Here is a 21908-nt window from a genome sequence, read left to right on the forward strand (position 1 = left end):
GACCCCCAAGTTCTTCCCTAGCACATACATATGCCTTGGGGCCTCTGGCCTCAGATGACCTGCCAGTGGCTCTCCAGTTACAGTAAGCAGAAAGACATTTCCTTTGCATCAGGAACGGTTCTGCCTGAGTGGGCTGACAAGCTGGAGGGCTGGGGGGCACTGCTGTTCTTTCTTCTGTCCTTTTTGGGTCTGGCATCTCCTCTGGGAGTGTCAGGAGACTGGGATGATGGTAGTGATGAAAAGGGGGAGGGTTTAGGTTAGGGCAGGAGCAAAGAGAATTTCCTAGCCAGGGTTAGGTTGCAAGCAACCTTCCTGGCCCAGTCCATTGTCTATCCTAAACCTCACCTTCCCTGGACCTGACATCCCATTCTTTTTTCCCTCCTCCCAGCTACTCCTCTGTTGGGGGTGATTCGTGAAATAGAGCATGCTAGAGAGAAGATCTGAGGGATGTGGGTGTGGAGGGCAGGGAGAGGGAATAGAGACCATTTTGAGTTGCCCAGCTCTCTCATTCAACACACATACATGCACACTGGCTGAGACCTGGCTGTCGGTCAGACAGAGCACTACAGTGGGAGCGGGATCTCAGAGCTGGAGGCAGAGGTGGGAAGATGAACTGAACTGACTGATCAGGACAGGGAGAAGCAGAAGGTGGGCAAGCAAGGGGCACCTGCCCATCCCTCCCTCAGGGCACAGGCCGCTGGTGGGGTAGGAGAGCACCAGACAGGGTCCGCTGCGCCAGTAGGCTGGTGGGGATGAGGGAAGAAAAGGTCCTGAGTTTCTTTCTTTTTTGGTCTTGCGGTGCGGCTTGTGGGATCTTAGTTACCGGACCACGGATGGAACCCGGGTTTCCGCTGTGAAAGCACTGAGTCCGACCCACTGGACCACCAGGGAATTCCCCTGCGTTTATTTTCAAGACTAAGAAGGATCCAAATCTTGTCGCTTAAGACTGCTTTTTTTTTTTTTCTTTCAGTAATAATTTATTGAGCACTTCTAACGCCAGGTACTGTGAGACAGTAAAAACTCATGTCTTGGTGAGTGCAGAGAAGGGGCAAGAAAGATTTCAAAACAAATGGTGTAGGTTTGGCCGCTCCAGGGCAGGAAAGGCGGGAGACAGCTTAACGTAGATGACATCTGAGCCGGCCAGGAAGGTGAAAAAAGGGGCTTTAGTGTGGCCCTTCCCCCAGGTCGGCAGCTGGATCTCAGCCCGGAGGGCCGGCTTCGCTCCCGTCTCCGATCTCCTTTCAGCTCATTCATCCATGCCTGGGCCAGGGGTGGGCGGGCAGACAATCAGACACTGTTTTATCACAGGCATCGGCGGCAAACTCCCGCTTGGCGCCCACAGCGCGCGACCGCCGGGGGAACGAGTCCCTGGAGAACGTAAGCGTCCGGGCCTCTCAAGTCCAACCAGGGAGTAGGGCCGCAAGGCGGGAGGTCTGCGCTGAGGCCAGAGAGATGCAGAAAGCACGCCCTTCGGGCAGGACCTGCTTTCCCCACAGCCCCGCCCGGCTCTGGCCTCCAGAGTTCCCCGCGTCGCCGCCGGCCGCGGTCCTCCCGGATTTGGATCCGCAGAGACCGTTACCTGGGCACTACAACTCCCAGAAGGCTTCGCGACCAGGCGGCCTAAGGAGCATTGGAGAACGGCAGGGGGTGGGCCCTAATGGGAACTGCCTGGCAACCCTCGAGCGGACGTGGCGTATAGCCCTACCGGAAGTTCCGGGAAGTGGGCCCGGAGGCTGGTCCGAGCTTCCGGGTTCGTCGCGCGCCTTCCGCGGCTAAGATGGCGGCCGAGCATCCAGAGCCTCCTAAGGGGGAGTTGCAGCTGCCGCCGCCGCCGCCTCCTGGGCACTATGGTGCCTGGGCTGCCCAGGAGCTTCAGGCCAAATTAGCAGAGATCGGAGCTCCTATCCAGGGTGAGGAGGATGGGAAGTCAAAGGCCGGAAAATTCAGGCCTGCGGGGAAGCGGAGCTGGTTACCCCGGAGACCCGGGGGCGGGGGTTGGAGGCTGGCCGCGGTGGCCTGACTTGGGCAGGCTGGCCTGCTCGGCCTGACCTACCCCGTTGATCCTGTGCTTTGCTTAGCAGGGAGTCGCGAGGAGCTCGTGGAGCGATTGCAGACTTACACTCGCCAAGTAAGTGTTCGTGGCGGGACATGAAGATAGGCCGAGCCTTTGCAGGAGGCATTAACCCGTTACAACTCGGTCTTCGTTGTTTACGAATCTCGGTACAGCAAGTGGGGTCTTGGCTGCTTCTTGTCTGCTGTGTTGTAATTGCTTTTATATATATCGTTTCTCCCCAGAGCCTATTCCGAGCTCTGACAGTCACTGGGTAAATTCTGTTGAATAGACGAGAGCGAACGCTGTTTCATGCAACAGCTCCTTTTAGACTGCCCTAGAGTCTTTTCTTTTTCACAGACTGGCATCGTCCTGAATCGTCCCGTTCTGAGAGGTGAAGATGGGGACAAAGCTGCTCCTCCTCCTATGTCAGCACAGGTAAGGAGACTGCCTCACTTGATAAGATTCTTTTCTACTCAGAGTAGCCCCTCCTCTGAGCGTACAGGGGGATGCACCTAGCCCTTTGGGCAGGGAGGTACACTGATGAAAGAACTGGGAACTTTTCAGTTCTTCCTTCGTCCAGATTCTTACTTCCTTTCTCAGTGTCAGCTCCAAATTTCATGTGTCATTTAAGATTCAGCTTAAATATCTGGAAACTTGACATAATCCTCCCCCAGCTGGAAGTAATCACTCTCTTCTCTGCCCTCCCTGTGCAGAGTTCCCATGTTATTCAGTGAGAAATTAGGGCTTACTCTCTGATTTAATTTCATACCGTCTATATTTAATCAGTCGTTGGGGCACACTGGGTCTTATTTATTTAAATTCTCTCAATTTCCATGTCTTTTCTGATCCAGGATTTGATTGTTTTTCTGTAGAGCAGTGGCCCTGACTTGGGGTCCCGGGACTTAACTTCTGTGTGTGGCATAAGAAGGTTTTTATTTTCTGAGGGGATGAGGAGTTTTTAGAAGGCCTTTAGAGGTGTCCCTGAGTCTCCTGAAATTGTATGTGAAGTCTGTGTTCATGATGTTTTTCTGGGGCAGAGTTGATAGCTTTCATCAGTTGGTGCCACAGAGTTAAAATGCTCTCCTTGCGATACTGCTGTGGAGTGTTCTTTTCTTTCTTCCTTTCTGTCTGTGGCTGCGCTGGGTCTTCACTGCTGCGTGCAGGCCCTTCCAGTTGAAGTGAGCACAGGACAGCTGTCTAGTTGTGGTGTGCGGCCATCCCATCGCAGTAGCCTCTTGTTCCAGAGCACGGGCTCCAGGGTATGCGGGTTTCAGCAGCTGCAGCACACGTGGCACATGGGCTTAGTTGCCCTGCAGCACATGGAATCTTCCTAGAGCAGGGCTTGAACCCATGTGCCCTGCATTGAGCAGATTCTTAATCACTGGACTTTCAGGGAAGCCCATAGTATTTTCTTGAATGCAAGAATTGTGCATCATTTGACTTTGAATCCCAGTACCAGCCTTATATGAGTTCCCCAGCAAATGCCTGCCATTATATAAATGCTTCGTAGTTAATGGTCTTATTTTTTACCCCACAGCTCTCGGGGATTCCCATGCCACCCCCACCCATGGGTCTCCCTCCTCTACAACCCCCTCCACCACCCCCACCACCCCCACCTGGCCTTGGCCTTGGCTTTCCTATGGCAGTTGGACCCCGCCCGCCAAACTTGGGGCCTCCTCCTCCTCTTCGGGTGGGCGAGCCCGTGGCGCTGTCTGAGGAAGAGCGGCTAAAGCTGGCGCAGCAGCAGGCGGCATTGCTGATGCAACAGGAGGAGCGTGCCAAGCAGGTAGGGCAGGTGGCAGCCTGAGCCTGGGTCCCACCAGGGTCCTGAAAGGGGAGTGGGCCTCCGGGGGAGCTGGATCCTGGGGCCAAGGCTTCTGGGAAGGTCTGGACCCAAGTCTTTGGGGCCTCGGCTGGAAGAGCAGACCAGGAAGCAGAGTTGTGGCAGACTGGCCAGTGGGGTGTGGGTACTGGTATGAGCTTATTTTCTTTTTTAAGCAGGGAGATCATTCACTGAAGGAACACGAGCTTTTGGAGCAGCAGAAGCGGGTAATGCCTCCCTCATCCTAACTTTTGACCCCCTTGGTCTAATCCATCATCTGTCACTTCTAGTGCTGACTGTCTAAAATTAGCAGTGCCATTCAGGTTTCCTATGGAGATCACCTCATCCTCATCTAAGTTCCAGTATCTCCCAAATAATTCTTTCACATAGCCAAGGAATTGGTAATCTGTGGACTATAGCCTGTTTTTGTATGGCCTGTGATGTAAGGATGGTTTTTATATATTTGAAGGATTGTTTTGGGGAGATGGGGGAAAGGAATTTACAACAGTGTACAAACAACCCAGAAAGCCTAAAATATTTACTGACTGGCCCATTACAGAAGAAATTTCCTGACCCCTACTGGGCTTCCCCGATGGCTCAGTGGGTAAAGAGTCTGCCTGCAGGAGACACAGGAGATGTGGGTTTGATCCCTGGGTCGGGAAGATCCCCTGGAGAAGGAAATGGCAACCCACTCCAGTATTCGTGCTTGAAAAATCCCATGGACCAGAGGAGCCTGGCAGGCTATAGCCCATGGAGTTGCAGTCAGACATGACTGAGCAACTAGGCACTCGTGCCTCCATGACCCCTGCTAGTCTTACATGATATCATTTTAGGTACATTGGAGAGGATTCTGGGCTAATTTAGTCATTTGTATCAGATTTAGTTCAAATGTGGTGTGTCTAGTTAGGGAATGATACATAAGGTCCTCAGTTACTGAGATGCATTGTACTAGCTGTCACCCACTAGGTTACTCAGGAGTATTAGGAGGTAAACGTTGACAGGAACAAACATGGAGATATTTAGAGAGTGTTGTCTTTGCCCAGATTGTGGTAGATCTTGAGGGATCAGTACAAGAAAATAATTTACTGTTCTTAGAAATAACTTGATCTTTTGGGAAGAAAAATCTTGTTAAAAAAATAGGCAGTGTTTACTAAATATTAAAAAAAAAATCATTAGGAACCAGCGTTTTCTTTGGGTTTTTCTTGGTGTCATTTCCAAGAGTTTTCTTTTGTTTTGAGAGGGCTCCTTCATTTAGCTCAAGAGTGTGGAAGCATGGGGGTGGCAAGGATATCAGAGTGCTGGTGGTACCTGATTAATCTGTGCTGGTACCTGAGTAATCTGTTAACCTGGCTGAAAGGCTGCATTTGCTGGGGGCTGCCTGCCCAGTGGATTTCCAGAGCCGGGTCCCCAGCTCCTACTTCCCTCTCGTAGGCAGCTGTGTTACTGGAGCAGGAGCGACAGCAGGAGATTGCCAAGATGGGCACCCCTGTCCCTCGGCCCCCACAAGACATGGGCCAGATTGGTGTTCGCACTCCTCTGGGTCCTCGAGGTAAGATCCTAGAAATGGAAGGGAAGGGCAAGGAAGGTGATGGAATTTTTTAACTTAAGTATATATCACAAAAAAGTGCACATAGTTTAAGTGTACAGTTCAGTGAATTTTCACAAACTGAGCACACCTATACTGCTAGCACTTGGTCCAAGAAAACAAGATTATTAGCACCCCAGAAGTCCTCCTTGCCTTCTAGCCCCTTCTCCCCTCCCAAGAGTAACCATTATCCTGGCTCTGAGGCAAAGAAGTAAGTTTTAAAATGTGTGACTTACTCTTCTGACATTAGATATTTTTTCCCTCCTCTCAGTGGCTGCTCCAGTGGGCCCCACTCCCACTGTTCTGCCTATGGGGGCCCCCGTTCCTCGGCCTCGTGGTCCCCCACCGCCCCCTGGAGATGAGAACAGAGAGGTGAGATTGCAGGGTTCTTCCTGGGAACAGGAGAGTGTTTTAGAAGGGGACTATTTCTGGATTTTTAGAGAAGGACTCGAGAGAAGATGGGAGAACTTCTGGGGGTGGGATTGGTTGGTGGAGGGGATCCATGTTTACTTAAAACACACTTAGGTAGGGCAGGAAGTCGGTCGGGTCTGGCAGACATTTCTAGGGTGGGGTTCTGGGGTTTGATGCTAAGGTGTAGTTGAATCTACTTGGTGTCCACTGTCGACGTTCCCAATGCCTGGCCAGCAGCCTTTCAAGTCTAAGAAGTAGAAGTGGAGAAAAAGGGCCCTATGATCACCTCCTCTTCCTGGCTTGTCTCTGGCAGATGGATGACCCCTCAGTGGGCCCCAAGATTCCCCAGGCTTTGGAAAAAATCCTGCAGCTCAAGGAGAGCCGCCAGGAAGAGATGAACTCTCAGCAGGGTGAGTCCTAAGGGCTACAAGGACAGAGCCTGCAGAGCTGGGACCGAGTCTGCCTTCCGCCTCCCTCCCCCAAGGAGGATTCAAGAGAGAATCTGGCTCTGGGGACAGAGGGGTTACCGTGAAGAGATTGATGGCCATCTTCCTCCCTTACAGAGGAAGAGGAAATGGAAACAGACACTCGCTCGTCCCTGGGCCACTCAGCATCAGAGACTGAGGAAGACACGATGTCTGTATCCAAGAAGGAGGTATGGGGGGAGCTGGATCTGGAAGGGATGTTGGAGAGAGGGTTTGGCCACTAAAAGAATCCTGTCCCAGATCTTCAATAGTTAGTAGCTGCTGGGACTTCTCGTGATCCAGCGGTTAAGACTGCGCTTCCACTGCAGAGGGCGTGGTTTGCTCCCTGGTTGGGAAACTGAGATTCCACATGCTGTACAGTGAGGCCAAAAAAGAGTAGCTGCTGTCTCATGCCAGTTCCTTGTCCAGAGCACCTTACAGATACATATTTTTTTATTCAATTGGCCTAAATCCTTTGAGTTCAGAGTGTGATGCATGCCTCCATTTTAGAACTGAAATAGCTGAGGTTCAGAGAGGTGCAGTACTTTACTCAGAGACACACAGTTTGAGAGGGGCCGAACTTCGTGGTCTGAGTTCAAGGCCTCTCTTTGCAGTTGCTTGGGGAAAATTGGGTGAGGTGATTAGGGGTTGGGAGGCAGGCATGGTGCTTTGAATCTCTGACCTAGTCGGTTTACCGTGTTTCGGTAGAAAAATCGGAAGCGTCGGAACCGAAAGAAGAAGAAAAAGCCCCAGCGGGTGCGGGCGGCGTCCTCTGAGAGCTCTGGGGACCGAGACAAAGAGTCCGGCCGCTCTCGGGGCTCGGAATCCCCAGCGGCCGACGTGGAAATTGAGTACGTGACTGAAGAGCCTGAGATTTATGAGCCCAACTTCATCTTCTTCAAGAGGATTTTTGAGGCTTTCAAGGTACAAGGAGCAGTGCACTCGGAAGGGGCACTGCTGAGCCGGGGCGGGGTGAGGGGGTGTCTTTTTCAGAACCAGCTTCAGCTGGGGTTCCAAGCTATCTGTCTCCTCAGCTCACTGATGACGTGAAGAAGGAGAAGGAGAAGGAGCCAGAGAAACTTGACAAAATGGAGAACTCTGCCGTGCCCAAGAAGAAAGGCTTTGAGGAGGAGCACAAGGACAGCGACGATGACAGCAGCGATGACGAACAGGTGAGGCCACGCCCCCGTCATGACGAACAGGTGAGGCCACGCCCCCTGTCGGGGAAACAAGGGCTCTGGGGGCGAGTGGCCACGATGCATCCTGCAAGGGACCGTGGTGACCTCTTGCAGGGGAGAAGCCCTTTGGTAGCTTAAGTTTCAGGGTAAGCTGGGAGGTCTCATATCACCTAAGAGTCCCGCTCACAAGAGAGGATTGTTCTGCTCTAGGAAAAGAAGCCGGAAGCCCCCAAACTGTCCAAGAAGAAGCTGCGCCGAATGAACCGCTTCACCGTGGCTGAGCTCAAGCAGGTGAGGGCTGAGAGGCTGAGGCGCTCCTGCAGGCCCTGGATCCCAGGAGCTCTGGGAACCTCCAGGGTGTCGGGAGGAGGGCTTTGAAGGAGGCCCAGGATGGGCCCTCGAGAGGAAGGGAAGGCAGGGCAGCTTTAGGTCTGAGAAGCTGGGACTCTGCAGAGGGATGCTTCTGTATTTCCAGCTCGTGGCTCGGCCTGACGTTGTCGAGATGCACGATGTGACCGCGCAGGACCCCAAGCTCTTGGTTCACCTCAAGGCCACACGGAATTCTGTGCCTGTGCCACGCCACTGGTGTTTCAAGCGCAAGTACCTACAGGGCAAACGAGGCATTGAAAAGCCCCCCTTTGAGCTGCCTGACTTCATCAAACGCACAGGCATCCAGGAGATGCGGGAGGCCCTGCAGGAGAAGGTGAGGGCCTGGCTGGTGCTCAGAGCTGCGCTGGGGGATCCACTCCTTAGCTGACACCTGCTTCAGAATTGTATCTGGCTCCCAAACCCCCCTCCATGTTAACTGTCTGATCGTTGATCCTTTAGTTGAGACGTCAGCACTGCATAGGACACGTGGAGGCTGGGAGGGCAGGAGGGGAAGGACAGCTCCTGAAAGGCAGACCTCACCTTTCTGCTCAGCTGGCTCCCTGCCCCCGCTGAGACTGCTGGTTCCTTGCGGCTCTGTTTGCCCCTTTGTCTCCCTGTCCTCCTGCCTGCCTGCACTTTGCAAGCTCTGTTTGAGCCGCACACTGTGACTCCTTCTTCTGCAGGTTGCTTTTGGCTCTTTGTAGCTCTCTGCCTGCTGTGTGAACTGATGCCCTTGAGGCTAGAAATGTATGCTGATTGTTTAACTTCCTAAATTCAGACATTTTGATTAAATACTCTGGTTAGGTCATTAGAGTATTTTTGTGTGTAGTGCGCAGATTCAGGAGGTACCAAAGTACATGGTGCAAAGCCTGCCTCCGAGGTAGACTCATGTCACCTACTTTTCTGCAGAGGCAACTGATGAGGTCAGTCTATTGATCAGATGGCTTTCAAATATTTAACATACATAGCTGAGGGTGATTTCATATGTTACATCTGTTTTGTTCAATGTGGATCACATTTTGAGGGACTTGAGCAGGAAGGATTTTGGTGGCTTCTGTGATGAGATAAATGAGGTTTCCCTCTGTCTCTTTTGGGAGTAGGGATTTGGGCCTGCCAAGAGTCGAACTTGCTGCATACCTTTTATGGTGTGTCTTCTGGCATTCTCCACAGGAAGAACAGAAAACTATGAAGTCAAAAATGCGAGAGAAGGTTCGGCCCAAGATGGGGAAGATCGACATTGACTACCAGAAACTGCACGATGCCTTCTTCAAGTGGCAGACCAAGCCAAAGCTGACCATCCATGGGGACCTGTACTATGAGGTTCGGGAGGGGGCGGGGAGGTAACGTTGGGCCTTTGGTCATGGCTGTGTCACTCTGGGTCAGAAGGGCTCTGGAAGCAGGTATGGTGGCCCCTCCCCTCAGCCTTCGCATTGTCCATCAGCTCCCTTTGGATGGGATGGAATTTGGAATAAGGTGGTCCTCTGAAGGGGATATGCAGATCGTGTTTTTGAGGTGATCGTTGTTGATGGTGGGTGCTTTGGGAATAGAGGGGCCAAGGGCGGGTGCTTTTTAGATACACTTCATATTGGGGTAGGAAAAACATTTTTTTTTCTTTTTGAGCCTTAACATATTCATCGCCGTGATATCTTGGAAGTTTTGAGGTGGAAGGACCTTGGATCTTCTCAAATGTCTTCATTTAGCAGATGAGAAAGCCAGTCCTTGAACTTGGCCATGTTCTCATAGTGGGTTAATGACTGCGCTGGGAGTCTTGCCTTTCCCCCTCCTTCCTGGCCTTTATTCCTTTCTCTACTGTAGCCAGGGAAAGAACTGATGAGAGTCAGAGTGGGAATGGCAGCCCCCACTGGGACTCTGTGGATTGGGACTTCTCTTTGTTCTCATGCCCTCTTGCAATTGACCTCCCCGCATGTGTCTGGAGTCCACAGTACCGCATGCTTGGATTTTTCCTCAGGGGAAGGAGTTTGAGACGCGGCTGAAGGAGAAGAAGCCAGGAGATCTGTCTGATGAGCTGAGGATTTCCTTGGGGATGCCAGTAGGACCAGTGAGTGCCAGTTATCTGACTGGGAAAGAAGAGAAGGGGCTGCTAATTGAGGCGGGAGGGAGACAAAAGGATACGGTTGGCTAGATGGCATCCTGTGCTCTTTCTCCTGCAGAATGCCCACAAGGTCCCTCCCCCGTGGCTGATTGCCATGCAGCGATATGGACCACCCCCATCGTACCCCAACCTGAAAATCCCTGGGCTGAACTCGCCTATCCCTGAGGTGAGTCCTGTCCTTGCTTTCGTTCTTAGCTGGCTCTACATTTTCACTAGAGGATGACTTTTTTCTTCTCTTTCTCATTCTATAATGTGTTTTTTTATTTTTAAAGGAGTAATTTTTTTTAAACCCTGAGATATTTGTCATAAAATGCATAAAATGTCCGATCAAAATTGATAAGTACAAAGAAGAAAACATACCATCCACATTTCACCAATTAAATTTAATATCTGGTGAATGTGTTACCAGATATCTCTGATATACACATGGATAGACAGACAAAATTTTATCTCAAGAATGGTGTTAAACTTACCATTATTTTAAAATAATAAAATAGTAAATAGGAAGAAAAATGAACAGAGTCATTAAAGTGAAGACAAAAGAAGTAATTGTTCAACTTCAGATAGAATTTTCTGTTCCTTAACAGAAACAGATTCTAAAAGCTTGCCAAAGTTAGGAAAAACCAGTAAGAAGTTGGAGCCGTGTGAAGTACCTGTTTTCAGTTTCAGAGAGTGTGACTACAAAGGCTGAAATTATTAGCATTTTTTCTGCTTCCCACCTCCCATCCTGTTACCTTCCGATTTTTGTTGTTTGCTAATTTTGCTTTGTAATGCTTTAAAACATTTGATTTTTCTCTGCAGTTATAATCTCCAGAGTTCCCAAATGTTAATTCTGTACTTTGGAGCATGACTTTTCTCTCGGGCATCAGTGTTTCTTGGAGCCCAGGCATGGAAGTGATTTGCATTTCCTGTCTTGCAGAGCTGTTCCTTTGGGTACCATGCTGGTGGCTGGGGCAAACCCCCAGTAGATGAGACCGGGAAACCCCTCTACGGGGATGTGTTTGGAACCAATGCTGCTGAATTCCAGGTATGGGCCGTGACCAGCAAGCTTGGTCTTACTTTAGGTCATGAAGTTCAGAGATAGTTGGTTTCTAGCTTCATTATCAGAGAGCTGTGTGTTCTGAAGTTTCAAAGTCTGAGAAAGGGGCATACGTTTCCCCGAGACGTAACTCAAGCTCTCCACTAGACTAGGCGCTCTCTCTGGGTAGGGATTGTTATCTGTCTGTTTACTCTTAAATCTCTCCCTTTTACAGCCACTTGACACAGGATACATGTATAGTAAACATTCGTTGAATGAATGAGTGGTGTTTTTCAGACCAAGACTGAGGAAGAAGAGATTGATCGGACCCCTTGGGGGGAGCTAGAGCCATCTGATGAAGAATCTTCAGAAGAAGAGGAAGAGGAAGAAAGTGATGAAGATAAGCCAGATGAGACTGGCTTCATTACCCCTGCAGACAGGTGGGGGAAGCAGGAGAGTCGGCCTCTTTGCAGTGGTCTGTTTGTGTGTGGGGACCTTGTCTCTACTCCAGAGCTTGTATCTCTCTCCACAGTGGCCTCATCACTCCTGGAGGGTTCTCGTCGGTGCCAGCTGGAATGGAGACCCCCGAACTCATTGAATTGAGGAAAAAGAAGATTGAGGAGGCGATGGACGGGTGAGGGTGCCAGGCAGGGCTGAGAGGGGAGGGTTTTCTAGGTAGACGGGCTGACTTGTTCCTCCTGCCTCCCATGTCCACACCCCCCCACGCACTAGCCTTTTACCTTTTTTTTTATCAATTATTGAACACCAGCTCTGTGCCAGGCAGTGCTCTAGGCACGGGGGCATCAGCAGTTGAAAAAAAAAGTCAGGTGAGGTAAACAAGTTGTCAGAGAACAAGACAGTTTCAGATGTGGATCGGACATGTAGTGGAAGGAGGCTGAATAATGGGGTGTAGAGGGCTTTGGGTGGTGGGGGAGCCTTTGGGAAGGCCCACGGAGGAGGAGGTATTTGGGCTGAGAGCTGGGGCAGAAGGAATTGCAAGAGCAAATGGAAGAACACTGGAGACGTTCAAATGTTCAAATAATGTACAATTCTTATGATTGAAATTTCAATTGAGATAATTGACCATTTAAACAAAAATAATAACCATGCAGTAGCCTTCCTTTTTGCAAGCTACAGGGTTCTAGGCTGGCAATATTTCCTTCTTTCATTGCTTTAAAGATGCTCCCAGTGCCGTCTTTCTGGCCTTGTTCCTGCCGGGAACTCTGTCCTCATCCTTCTGTTGGCCCTCTGTGCATTTGTCATTTTCCTCTGGCTGCTTTAAGGATTCTCTCTTTATCGCTGTTTTGAACAGTTTATGACGTGCGTTAGTTTTCTTTGGGTTTGTTTTTTCCTTTTAATGGTTTGATAGTTTCTTTTCTTATTTTCTTTTCCATTTGCTTTTTGGCCTTGCCTCGAGGTTTGGGGAATTCTATCCCTAACCAGGCATTGAACCTGAGCCCTGGGCCCCAGAAAGCACAGAGTCCTCACCACTAGACCGCCAAGGAATTCCCGTCTTTGGATTTCTTTACTTGGGGCTTGTTACACATCTTGAATCTGTGCTGTTATAGTTTTTATTAATTTTGGAAAAATTCTGGCCATTATTTCTCTAATTATTTTTTCTGTTTCTTTCTCTTTCTTCTCTCCTTTGGGAACTCCAATTACACATCTACTAGATTTCTTGAAGTTGTCCTGCTGCTCACTAATGACTCTGTTTATTTAAAATTTTTCTCGTTTGTTTTTGGATTTCATTTTAGAAATTTTTCTATTCCTGTGTCTTCAAGTTGGCTAGTATTTTTTCCTATTTCTAATCTGACATTAATCCCGTCCAGTGTAGTTTTCATCTCTAGCAGTGTGATTTGGGTCTTTTTATACCTCCTGTGTCTTTTATTTGACTTTTGAACATATGGAATCCAGTTATGCTAATACGTGAAAAATACTTATCTACTTAGCTGCGCCAGCTCTTAGTTGTGGCACATGAGATTTTCACTGGGGCATGTGGATCTTTAGTTGTGGTATGCAGATTCTTAGATGCGCGTGTGTGGGAGCTAGTTCCTTGACCAGGGGTGGAACTGGGCCTCCTGCCTTGGGAAGGCGGAGTCTTAGCCACTGGACCACCAGGGAAGTGCCCTGTTATTATAACATTTTAAGGTACTGGCTTGCTGTCGCTAACATCTGTGCCAGTTCTGGGTTGGTTTAAATGAACTGATTGTTTTCCTTGGTAAGAATTGTATTTTCATGCCTCTTTGACTTTTTGGTAATTTTTTCCTGAGGTTGTGAAATGTACCTTGTCAGGTTAAGGTTCCTATAAATCTTCAGTTTCGTGCAGGGTTACTACAGTTAAGGTGCTTGGAAACAGTTAGATCCTTTCAGGTCCTGCTCTTCAGGTTCCTTAGGCAGGACTGAAGCAGTGTTCAGTCCTCCACTGCTGAGGCACGAGGCCCTGCACTCTGCGCTGTATCCTGTTGGCCAGGCCCTGCTCCCAGACCCGAGGGAAGAGCAGGCATGTGTGTAACTGCCAGCGCCTTCCGGTGGTTTTCTCTGGCCTTGGTACTTTCCTCCCACACAGTCCTCGCCCGAGAACTGAGGTCTGGAGGGGGTTCTCTGTAGGTCTCTTGAGTTCTCGAGTCTGCTTTTTCTTTTTAGGTCCTCTTTCCTGTGATCTCTAGTCGCCTTGGTTTCCCTGCACCTCCAGCTTCACCCCTTCAACTCCTGGAGTCCTCGGAGCTCTACAAGGAGCTCCCCCTCCTTGTTCTGTAGTCTGGAGACTCTCAGTGCAGTAGGAACCACCTCACTTGTTTCCTGTCTCTCAGGAGTCACTCTCCTTTGTTGCTCATGTCCAGTGACTTGAAAACCACTGTTTCATGTATTTTATCCAGTGTTTGATTGTTAGGTAGGAGAGTAAATCTGGTCCCTATTACTCCTTGTCCAGAAGCAGAAGTCTCAAGTTTTGTATATCCAAGGAAGAAAAAGAAAGGGTACTGGAGCTAGGACCTAATGAGCAAGGATTAAATAAGGGGCCAGATTATGAAACTTTTAGGTCATGGGGACGAGTTTGGGTTTATTCAAATAATGATTAGGAGCCACGGAGGATTTTGGGCAGAGGAGTGACAGGATCTGAAATCTCTTTTTATGGCTGGCTGCTTAGTGAGGATGGATTTTCACCTCTTCCGGGGAGGGGGTGGGGAGGAAGTCATGGTCTGGGTTGATACTGGTATATTTGCTCTTGTTTTTCGAGTAGAATTCTTGAAATAGGTGACACTTTTTCATCTCATGGATCTCCATGATCTGTAGAGGCAGCTCAGACATTATTTTTCCCCCTGGGTGTCTTGGAATCTCTTGGGGGAGCTCAGTGGAGCTCAGCGGGGGTGTTGCCCTTGTTCCTTTTGTTGTCCCTTCTGGAGACCCTTTCGTCCTTTCTTTTTGGGGTTGACCCCCTTGTTTGCCTCCTTGTCCTTCACAGAAGTGAGACGCCTCAGCTGTTCACTGTGTTGCCAGAGAAGAGAACGGCCACTGTAGGGGGCGCCATGATGGGCTCAACCCACATCTATGACATGTCCACGGTGAGCACTTGGAGGACACTGCTTCAGGGGGCTGGGAACGTGGGCAGGAGCTCTAGCTTCTGAGCCTCGCTTTGGAGAAGACAGTGCTCTGATTTCTTTTTCAGGTTATGAGTCGGAAGGGCCCGGCCCCCGAGCTGCAGGGTGTGGAAGTGGCCCTGGCACCCGAAGAGTTGGAGCTGGATCCCATGGCCATGACCCAGAAGTATGAGGAGCACGTGCGGGAGCAGCAGGCACAAGTGGAGAAAGAAGACTTCAGTGACATGGTGGCTGAGCATGCTGCCAAGCAGAAGGTAGGCGCTTACATGGGACCGGGGCTGCCTTTCCCCTTGGGGTGGTGTCCTCTAGTGGTGAGAGGAAGGGAGGACGCAGTGCCTGCTGCCCTGAGCTTCCCGGGTGCTGGGAACCTTTGGAATCCTCTGGTGGGCTGCCCTCTTTAAGGTTGATGAAGCTGAGACACAGGGAGGGGAAGGAACTCGTCTGAGTCTGAGGGTTCCAGTTTCTAGACTTTTCCCACAGATGTATGTGGCCACATCAGGCTGCCCACCCTTGTTTTGGGGAATCAGCGGGTTGTTTAACCTGTTGTGACCTGTTTTTCTCTCTCTCCTACAGCAAAAGAAACGGAAAGCTCAGCCCCAGGACAGCCGTGGTGGCAGCAAGAAATATAAGGAGTTCAAATTTTAGGCCCCCGTCTTACACCTGGCCTTTAAAGCCCTTTGCCTGGACATCTGGGCTGCTTCACACTTGGGCCGGAAGAACCAGCTCTCCTGCTATTCCCAAGGCCTTGTCGTTTTCATGTTCTTATTTTAGACCTGTTTTGTAAATAAAGCTGTTTCCCAAGGAAAGAGATGAATATGTAACACTCCTGATCCTCCCTCTTTTAGTCCCCTCCCGCAAAAGGATGAAAACAGCCATTTTCTGTGGCCTAAAGTGGTCCAGTGTCTGGGGGCGGGCACCTGGAGCAGATGTTACAGTTGAGACTGGTGATGAAGCTAAAGCCACTCTGAGACTTTTTTTTTTTTTAAACCACTGCCTGCTTTTGTAGGAAGGCTCTGGAGGAAGGACCTCCAGGTCTGGTTTGACCTTACTAGTGTGTCCTTGGGGACTAAAAATAGCCAGCTTAGTGCCCAGCTGGGCTGAGGAAGTGCAGTGGGCTTGGGAAGTAGGCCAGGTCAGGCCTTCTCACAGACCTTGTGGCCAAGAGTCCAGGTCCTCACCTGGGAGAGAACGCAGCTCAAAACCTCTAGATTGTCCTGAGTCCATATGAGCCCCCTGGGTGGTTTCATCAACCATCTCTAGGTTTTGGAGGTGGGGGCGTGGTTGGGGGCTGCTTTCCTAGGCTTTAGTCCCCTGTGTCCCTGGAAGTCCTTCTGACAGGCAGGACTGGGTTGGACCCATGGGTCCCACCGGCAGTTGCCAAGCACTGGGGAGAGAAGTCACACAGTGCTGCTGTACCACTCATGTACCACTCATGCTGGGGTTAAGTGCACCATCTGAGGAGCTGCCATGCGGGAGGCTTCCAGATGCTTCCTGGAGCGGGGAGTGTGGGTGACTCCGGGGAGGATAAGGCAGTTGAGTAAGACCTCGGAATAGGATTGTAGAAATACAGTAAGTGATGAGGCAGAAAAACATTCCAAGAAATTGAGGGCAGAGGTGGGGACTTGGGACTCGAATGGTTCTTTGGGAAGGCGACATCGCGGTCAGAAAATAAGGGCTTAACTTTAGAATTCACCCGTGCCAAAGGCTTTTTGGACTCCAGGTCCTTGAGCCCCTGACCACACGGGAGAAGCGGCGAAAACTGCCCGGCCCAGAAGCGTCCAGTCCACCACTGGGTCCCCATCGCGCCCTTTGCTGGTCGTGGCGAAGAAGCCCCCCGGAGCCGCAGGGCTGGCGCCAAGTCGGCGGTCGGAAAGCGGGTTTGGGAGGGCGGCGGGTCGGGCCTCAGGTCTACAGACCCGAGGGGCCGAGGCGCGCTCCCGCGGCAGCCCTCTCCGGGCCGGGACCGCGCCCCGGAAAAGCGGAGTTTCCGCTTGGCTCTGCTGCCACCGCGGAAAAGGAGAGGGGAGAGAAATGGGCGGCGAGGTTCAGCGGGCTGCCGCCCGGCCGCGAATTTAAGAATAAGACCCGGCGGAGGGCGCCAAGCCTCCGACCCCCTCCCCCGAGGAGCGAGGGGCGCGCGCGCCCGAGCGCGGCCCCGCCCCCGGGCGCTGGGTGGGGCGGGCGCAGGCCGGGGCTCCCCGCCCCCTCCCCGGACACGCCCACCCAGTGTCTCGGCGGCGCGAGCCGCAACAGGCAGCGGCGGGCGAGCGCGAGGACCGCGCGCCGCGAGGCCTCGCGCGTGCGTGCAGCTCGCGCTCGCGCGCTCGAGCGGGCGGGCTGAGCAGACGAATCGAGCCCCCGCCGCCGCCGCGGGAGAAGCCTGGGCGGTCCTCTCGGCCGTCGCCTCGATCCCCGTAACCCCCACGCCTCCCCGCCCCCGGCCGGGCCATGGCGGAACGCGGAGGGCCGGGCGGTGGTCCCGGAGGCGCCGGGGGCGGCAGCGGCCAGCGGGGCTCCGGGGTCGCCCAATCCCCGCCGCAGCCGCCGCCGCCGCAGCAGCAGCCGCCGCCGCAGCAGCCGACGCCCCCCAAGCTGGCCCAGGCCACCTCGTCGTCCTCGTCCACCTCGGCGGCGGCCGCCTCGTCCTCGTCCTCGTCCACCTCCACCTCCATGGCCGTCGCGGTGGCCTCGGGCTCCGCGACTCCCGGCGGCCCGGGGCCAGGCCGCACCCCCGCCCCCGTGCAGATGAACCTGTACGCCACCTGGGAGGTGGACCGGAGCTCGTCCAGCTGCGTGCCCAGGTGAGCGGCGGGCGGGGGGCGACCAGGCCCTCGGGGACCGCCCAGCCGGGGCTGTGACAGGCCCCCGCCTTCCTATTCCTCCCCGTCCCGTCGCCCAAGGGGGGCGCCCCGGCCCTGGATTCCCCCTCGGCTGCCTCGCTGCGTCCCTGCCCGGCCTCCCGGGGACTCCTCCCGAGGGGACCCCGCCCTCCTCTGGCATGCCCGCCTTCGGTCTCGGGCCGGGACCACCCTCTTGCCCTCCCAGAGCGGGGCCCACTGCATTCTCTGCCCTGGGCCTTCTGACAGAATCCGGCCTTCCTGTCCGTTTCCCCGTGAAAGTCACAGACTTTTTTCCCTGCCTCGCCAGCGCCCGTGGGCTGTACCTATGTTACATGGATGTGGTGTAGATCTCTCTAGATATTATTATTTCCCAATATACTTGGCATGTGCCAAACTTGGTTGTCATCTTCTGCCAGGTAAAGCCCATATGGTAACCCTTAGGGCTTCTAGTTTGTGTTCAAAACACACGTCCATTTGTATTCCAAATACACACATTCTGTCTGGGTTGTTATGGTCTTGGAAAAGTCCTATTTACTGTGTTTTCAAGTGTATTTTTCATCCTCTCCTCCACACCCCCAGTAACCGGTCACATATTCTCCTAGCCCTGCAGGGCCACATAAAAGTACTGCCTTGTTCCTAACTGCAATCCATTCCTCTTTCTGTTGGAACCATCTGGGGACTTTCCATTGGTAAAATATACCTGAGTTGGGCTGTTTTCTGTTTCTGTATGGGCAAGGCAGTCTTCTCACACACTTTGGGGACAGTGTGCAGTGTCTCACAGCTTACCCCTTGACTAGACACTGTGGAGTTGGTTTCACCCAGAAAGCCCAGAGAAGTGCCTGAAGGTGGTCTTTTTTTCCTGTCACCTCTAAACCGAGTTGATTCTGCTGTCTTGGAGTGTGACTTGCTCCTCACTCTGGAAGCCCCATCTTGGGCAGATGGACATGTAAGTGGGGGTTAGGGAGCATGGCTTGGTTACATCTTCAACTCTCATTTTTCTCCAGCCCCCTTCTATTTTGAATTGTTTCATGCATACAAAATGATGTATGTCCTAGAGAGGACTTTAAAATAAAAAAAATAACAAGAAGCACACCTCTGTCCTTGACTCAGCTTGAGAAAGAGCATTAGAGTTGCATTGGAGCCCTGGGTGCCTCTTCCCAGCCACGTCCCCTGCTTCCCCCTACAAAGGTAAACATTATTCTGAATTGTGTGTCCCTCATTTCCTGGTCTCTTAAAATTAGTTTTACTACGTATGTGCATCTCTAGACAATGTATTTTCGTTGTGAATGTTTTGGGAAGTTTATATAAATGCTATCATAATGTATGTGTTCTGTGATCTATTTGTGTGTGGGTGTGTGTTGTGTGTGTGTGTGTGTGTGTGTGTGTGTGTGTGAACTAAACATTGTTTGTGAGAATCATCGATGCTGTATGGTAACTCGAAGCATTTTCCCTAAGGGGTAAGAATTTCACAGTACGAATATATCGTAAATCTCCTTTTGATGAACATTTGGGTTGTTTCCTGTTTATTAACATGAACAGTAATGCTATAAATATTTTTGTCCAGGACTCTTGGCGCTTCTCGCAAAAGTTTCTTTAGGATGTCTTTGTGTGTAGGGGTGGAGTTGCGGTTGGAAGGATATACATCTGGAATGTTTTTAGATAATGCTGGATTGTTTTCCATCAGCCCCCCTCTGCTCTTGGTGTCCCTGTGTTTCAGCATTCACTTCACTGATTTTACTTTCTTTTTTCTCTGTCCTTTCTTCCGGGCAGTCGCGAGCCACACCAGTTTGCTTTGGTTTGGCCAACACCCTAACACACACCAGACTCAACTAGGAGTTTAGTATGTGGTGGCTTACCCCTCCTGGTCCTAAGCAGGCCTGCCTTTCTCTTTCTGTGCAGGCCCATCTATAGCTGAAATAGCCTCATCTACTTCTTTCAAATACACGAGCACTGAGTCCCTTCCTCCCTGGGTCCAATGTGAGTAATTCAGGCTTGCCTGTCCTTCCTTCACATCTATCACTACGTTTGGTGACATTTGGACAGCTGCCTTCTCTAGCTTGTTAGATTGAAAAGGCATAAGCTTACTGACAAGAAGCTGCTCTGCTAGCAAGGAGGATAAATAAAATCACCGATGGCTGTTGATTTCCAGTCTGTCCCTATTGGTCACCGAGAGGTCCAGAGAATAAATTTTTCGCCCAAGAAACGGCTAGGCATCCTGATGAAATCAGGAATTATTATGTTGGCGTGGCATGAGAGCCTCAGGCTGGCTAGTTGCTGTCACCTGCAGGGAGCATGCAGTCATGTCATGTCTACTAAGCGGTCCTTGGGACTGTCAGCTGTCCTGCTCTGACTTTGTTTTCCACCTGTCACCCTTGTGCCTCCCAGCTCCTGGTGGAACACTTGTGCTCTTTGGAGCGTGTTGTTTTATCTGCAGGATGGAAAATAACACCCTGTGGGGAGAAAATGGCCTGCTCTTGGCCCTCCCCGTTACTAGAGCCATCCGGTTAATTTGAGGTCTCCTTGGTATACTTGTTCATGTTGTTGAGGGTATATTGGCAGTCTGCACTCTCTATTTCACCTTGAATTAACATTCTCATCTCGTGAAGCTCAATGAGACATAAATGTGTGATTTATGTGCACTTAAGAAATGTCAGTGTGATTGTATGACCCAAGGTTGGGTATGTATGAAATGTCGTGGGATTCAGTCTTGTGAAAACGTCATCCTCTGCCTGGTGTGGAGAAGAGAGTTGAAAAGCTGAGCGCAAGGAATGTCATGCTCCTTTTCTTGATCCCTGTAGAAATATAATATACTTTTGGGGAAGGAAAAAAACAGCTTTCCCTTTATTAGATGTTTAAATAAAATTGTTTGTCAAGTAGGTGCTTTGACTTAACAGCTACTAAATTCTTTCAGAATTCACAGTATTTTTTTTCATGAATGAAGAGCATATCTGTAGTTGTCTTTAAAAATAACTAAAGCTGTTCTATTCATTATCATTTTTTATCAGTTTTTTTTATAATAAAAAGATGTTTTTTCCAAAAAAAATCAGTAGATTTTTATTCTTCTCACCTGGAATTTCAAATTTTTCACTGAAATATAGTTGATGGGCAATGTTCTGTTAGTTTCAGATGTACTGCATAGTGATTTGACATTTGCGTACATTACAAATGATCATGGTACGTCAGTAACCATCTGTCCCCATACAGACTTCCTGCAGTAGTACTGGCCATGTTTCTTATGTTGTATATGACTTATCTGTGGCTTAAAATAAAAAGATTCATACATGTCCATGATTAGAAACTCAAGCAGTACAGAAAGATGAAGATTGTAAAGGAAAGCCCCTGTGTCTGTTCTTACTCCCCAGAGGTAATCATTGTGAAATATTGGCTGTTAAGATTCTGGACTTCCCTGATGGCTCAGTGGCAAAGAATCCGCCTGCCAGTGCAGGAGACTTGGGTTCGATCCTTGCATCAGAAAGATCCCCTGGAGAAGGAAATGGCAACCCAGTATTCTTGCTGGGAAATCCCTTGAACAGAGGAGCGTGGCAGGCTACAGTCCATGGAGTCGTAAAGCGTTGGACATGACTTAGTGACTAAAGAACAACAACCAGTGGGGAGGTCTGTTATAACAGTTCCTTTATGAAATTCACAGCTTTTGAAGTCAGCACCACTTCATACTTAGCATCATCGTCGGCACCAGTGGCAAGTAGCTTGATGTCACGAGAAGGGTTTTCGCGTCTCATTGATCCTTTCTCTATGCTGTTTGTATGGCAACGTTTCCCCTCATGTTCTTCCCGCTTTTTGAGTTCTGTAAGTAGAGACAGAAAGATGATTAAATTTCCTAAGTGTACTGAATTCTTTCTGTAGTGTCACACTGACTGAGGGGACAACATGTGCTCTGCTGTATCACTCAGGAACTGTATCACATTTGTCTTTGAGCCCAGAGCATATTTGCATATTCTTATCTGTATGTATGCTTAGGGAAGGAGCTCAGTGGTTATCAGTCACTTCTCGTTTAGACCACATTTAGAAAAAAAAAGGATGTGACCATGGCCGAGTTGGCGTCACTGGCCAACTTGCAGTAGAAGTGTTGATTTCATGAAGGCCCTTGAGGCCAGTTGCCCCTCTAACCGTGAAAGCTCTAGGCAAGCCAGGATATATTGCTGCTGTTCTTCCTGTGTGCTGGGGCAAATTCTCCAATGTCTTGGTGTTTTGATCTGTTGATTGGTAATACTTTTACTTACTATCCATTTTAATATGGGGGTGAAATAAATGTAAAATAGGAATAGGGTCTTCGCTGGTGATCTAGGGGTTACGACAGTACACCTCCCCTACAGGGGGCATGAGTTCGATCCCTGGTGGGGGAACTCATGGTTCCCACATGGCTCCCACATGGTTCGTGGTATGGCTGAAAAATAGAAAAAAAGAAAAAGAAACAGTTGATAAAATAGGACCTATAGGT

At 50.5% G+C, this 21908-nt stretch overlaps 2 protein-coding genes and 1 long non-coding RNA gene across 4 annotated transcripts in view; 2 read left to right on the plus strand and 1 right to left on the minus strand.

Moving 5' to 3' along the window:
* Positions 1 to 950: 950 nt before the first annotated feature.
* Positions 951 to 1821, minus strand: LOC123465821. Its single transcript, XR_006641132.1, has 2 exons — positions 1706 to 1821; positions 951 to 1260 (listed from the first exon to the last, which is right to left on the minus strand). It is a non-coding gene; the product is annotated as an uncharacterized LOC123465821 (long non-coding RNA).
* On the plus strand, positions 1739 to 15415 carry SF3B2 (splicing factor 3b subunit 2). 2 transcript variants are annotated; one of them, XM_006056427.4, is made up of 22 exons: positions 1739 to 1910; positions 2079 to 2128; positions 2411 to 2488; positions 3591 to 3839; positions 4052 to 4102; positions 5307 to 5424; positions 5732 to 5832; positions 6185 to 6281; positions 6435 to 6526; positions 7044 to 7259; positions 7370 to 7507; positions 7724 to 7804; positions 7989 to 8216; positions 9053 to 9202; positions 9852 to 9941; positions 10054 to 10161; positions 10915 to 11022; positions 11311 to 11453; positions 11546 to 11647; positions 14474 to 14573; positions 14678 to 14863; positions 15183 to 15415. In XM_006056427.4, the coding sequence occupies exons 1-22, from the start codon at positions 1778 to 1780 to the stop codon at positions 15252 to 15254; spliced, it is 2691 nt and encodes an 896-aa protein (XP_006056489.1). In that variant the 5' UTR covers positions 1739 to 1777; the 3' UTR covers positions 15255 to 15415. The 2 variants fall into 2 exon arrangements, with proteins under 2 accessions (XP_006056489.1, XP_006056490.1); XM_006056428.4 differs by having other exon boundaries at positions 2082 to 2128.
* Positions 15416 to 16929: 1514 nt separating this feature from the next.
* The window catches only part of PACS1 (phosphofurin acidic cluster sorting protein 1), a 148644-nt gene continuing 143665 nt past the window's right edge, over positions 16930 to 21908 (plus strand). The window contains exon 1 of the mRNA XM_006056425.4: positions 16930 to 17410. Coding sequence (XP_006056487.3) covers positions 17058 to 17410 — 353 coding nt within the window. The 5' untranslated portion in view covers positions 16930 to 17057. The remainder of the gene's footprint in view (positions 17411 to 21908) is intronic.

This window comes from Bubalus bubalis, chromosome 5 (genome assembly GCF_019923935.1).
Source record: "Bubalus bubalis isolate 160015118507 breed Murrah chromosome 5, NDDB_SH_1, whole genome shotgun sequence".
Taxonomy (NCBI): Eukaryota; Metazoa; Chordata; class Mammalia; order Artiodactyla; family Bovidae; genus Bubalus; species Bubalus bubalis.

What these genes read in the sequence shown, in the direction of transcription:
- SF3B2 (XM_006056427.4), top strand. Translation starts at nt 1,778, where the DNA reads ATGGCGGCCGAGCATCCAGAGCCTCCTAAGGGGGAGTTGCAGCTGCCG. An exon ending in GGATTTTTGAGGCTTTCAAG is followed by an intron (nt 7,260 to 7,369) that starts GTACAAGGAGCA and finishes CTGTCTCCTCAG; the next exon opens with CTCACTGATGACGTGAAGAA. An exon ending in ACAGCAGCGATGACGAACAG is followed by an intron (nt 7,508 to 7,723) that starts GTGAGGCCACGC and finishes GTTCTGCTCTAG; the next exon opens with GAAAAGAAGCCGGAAGCCCC.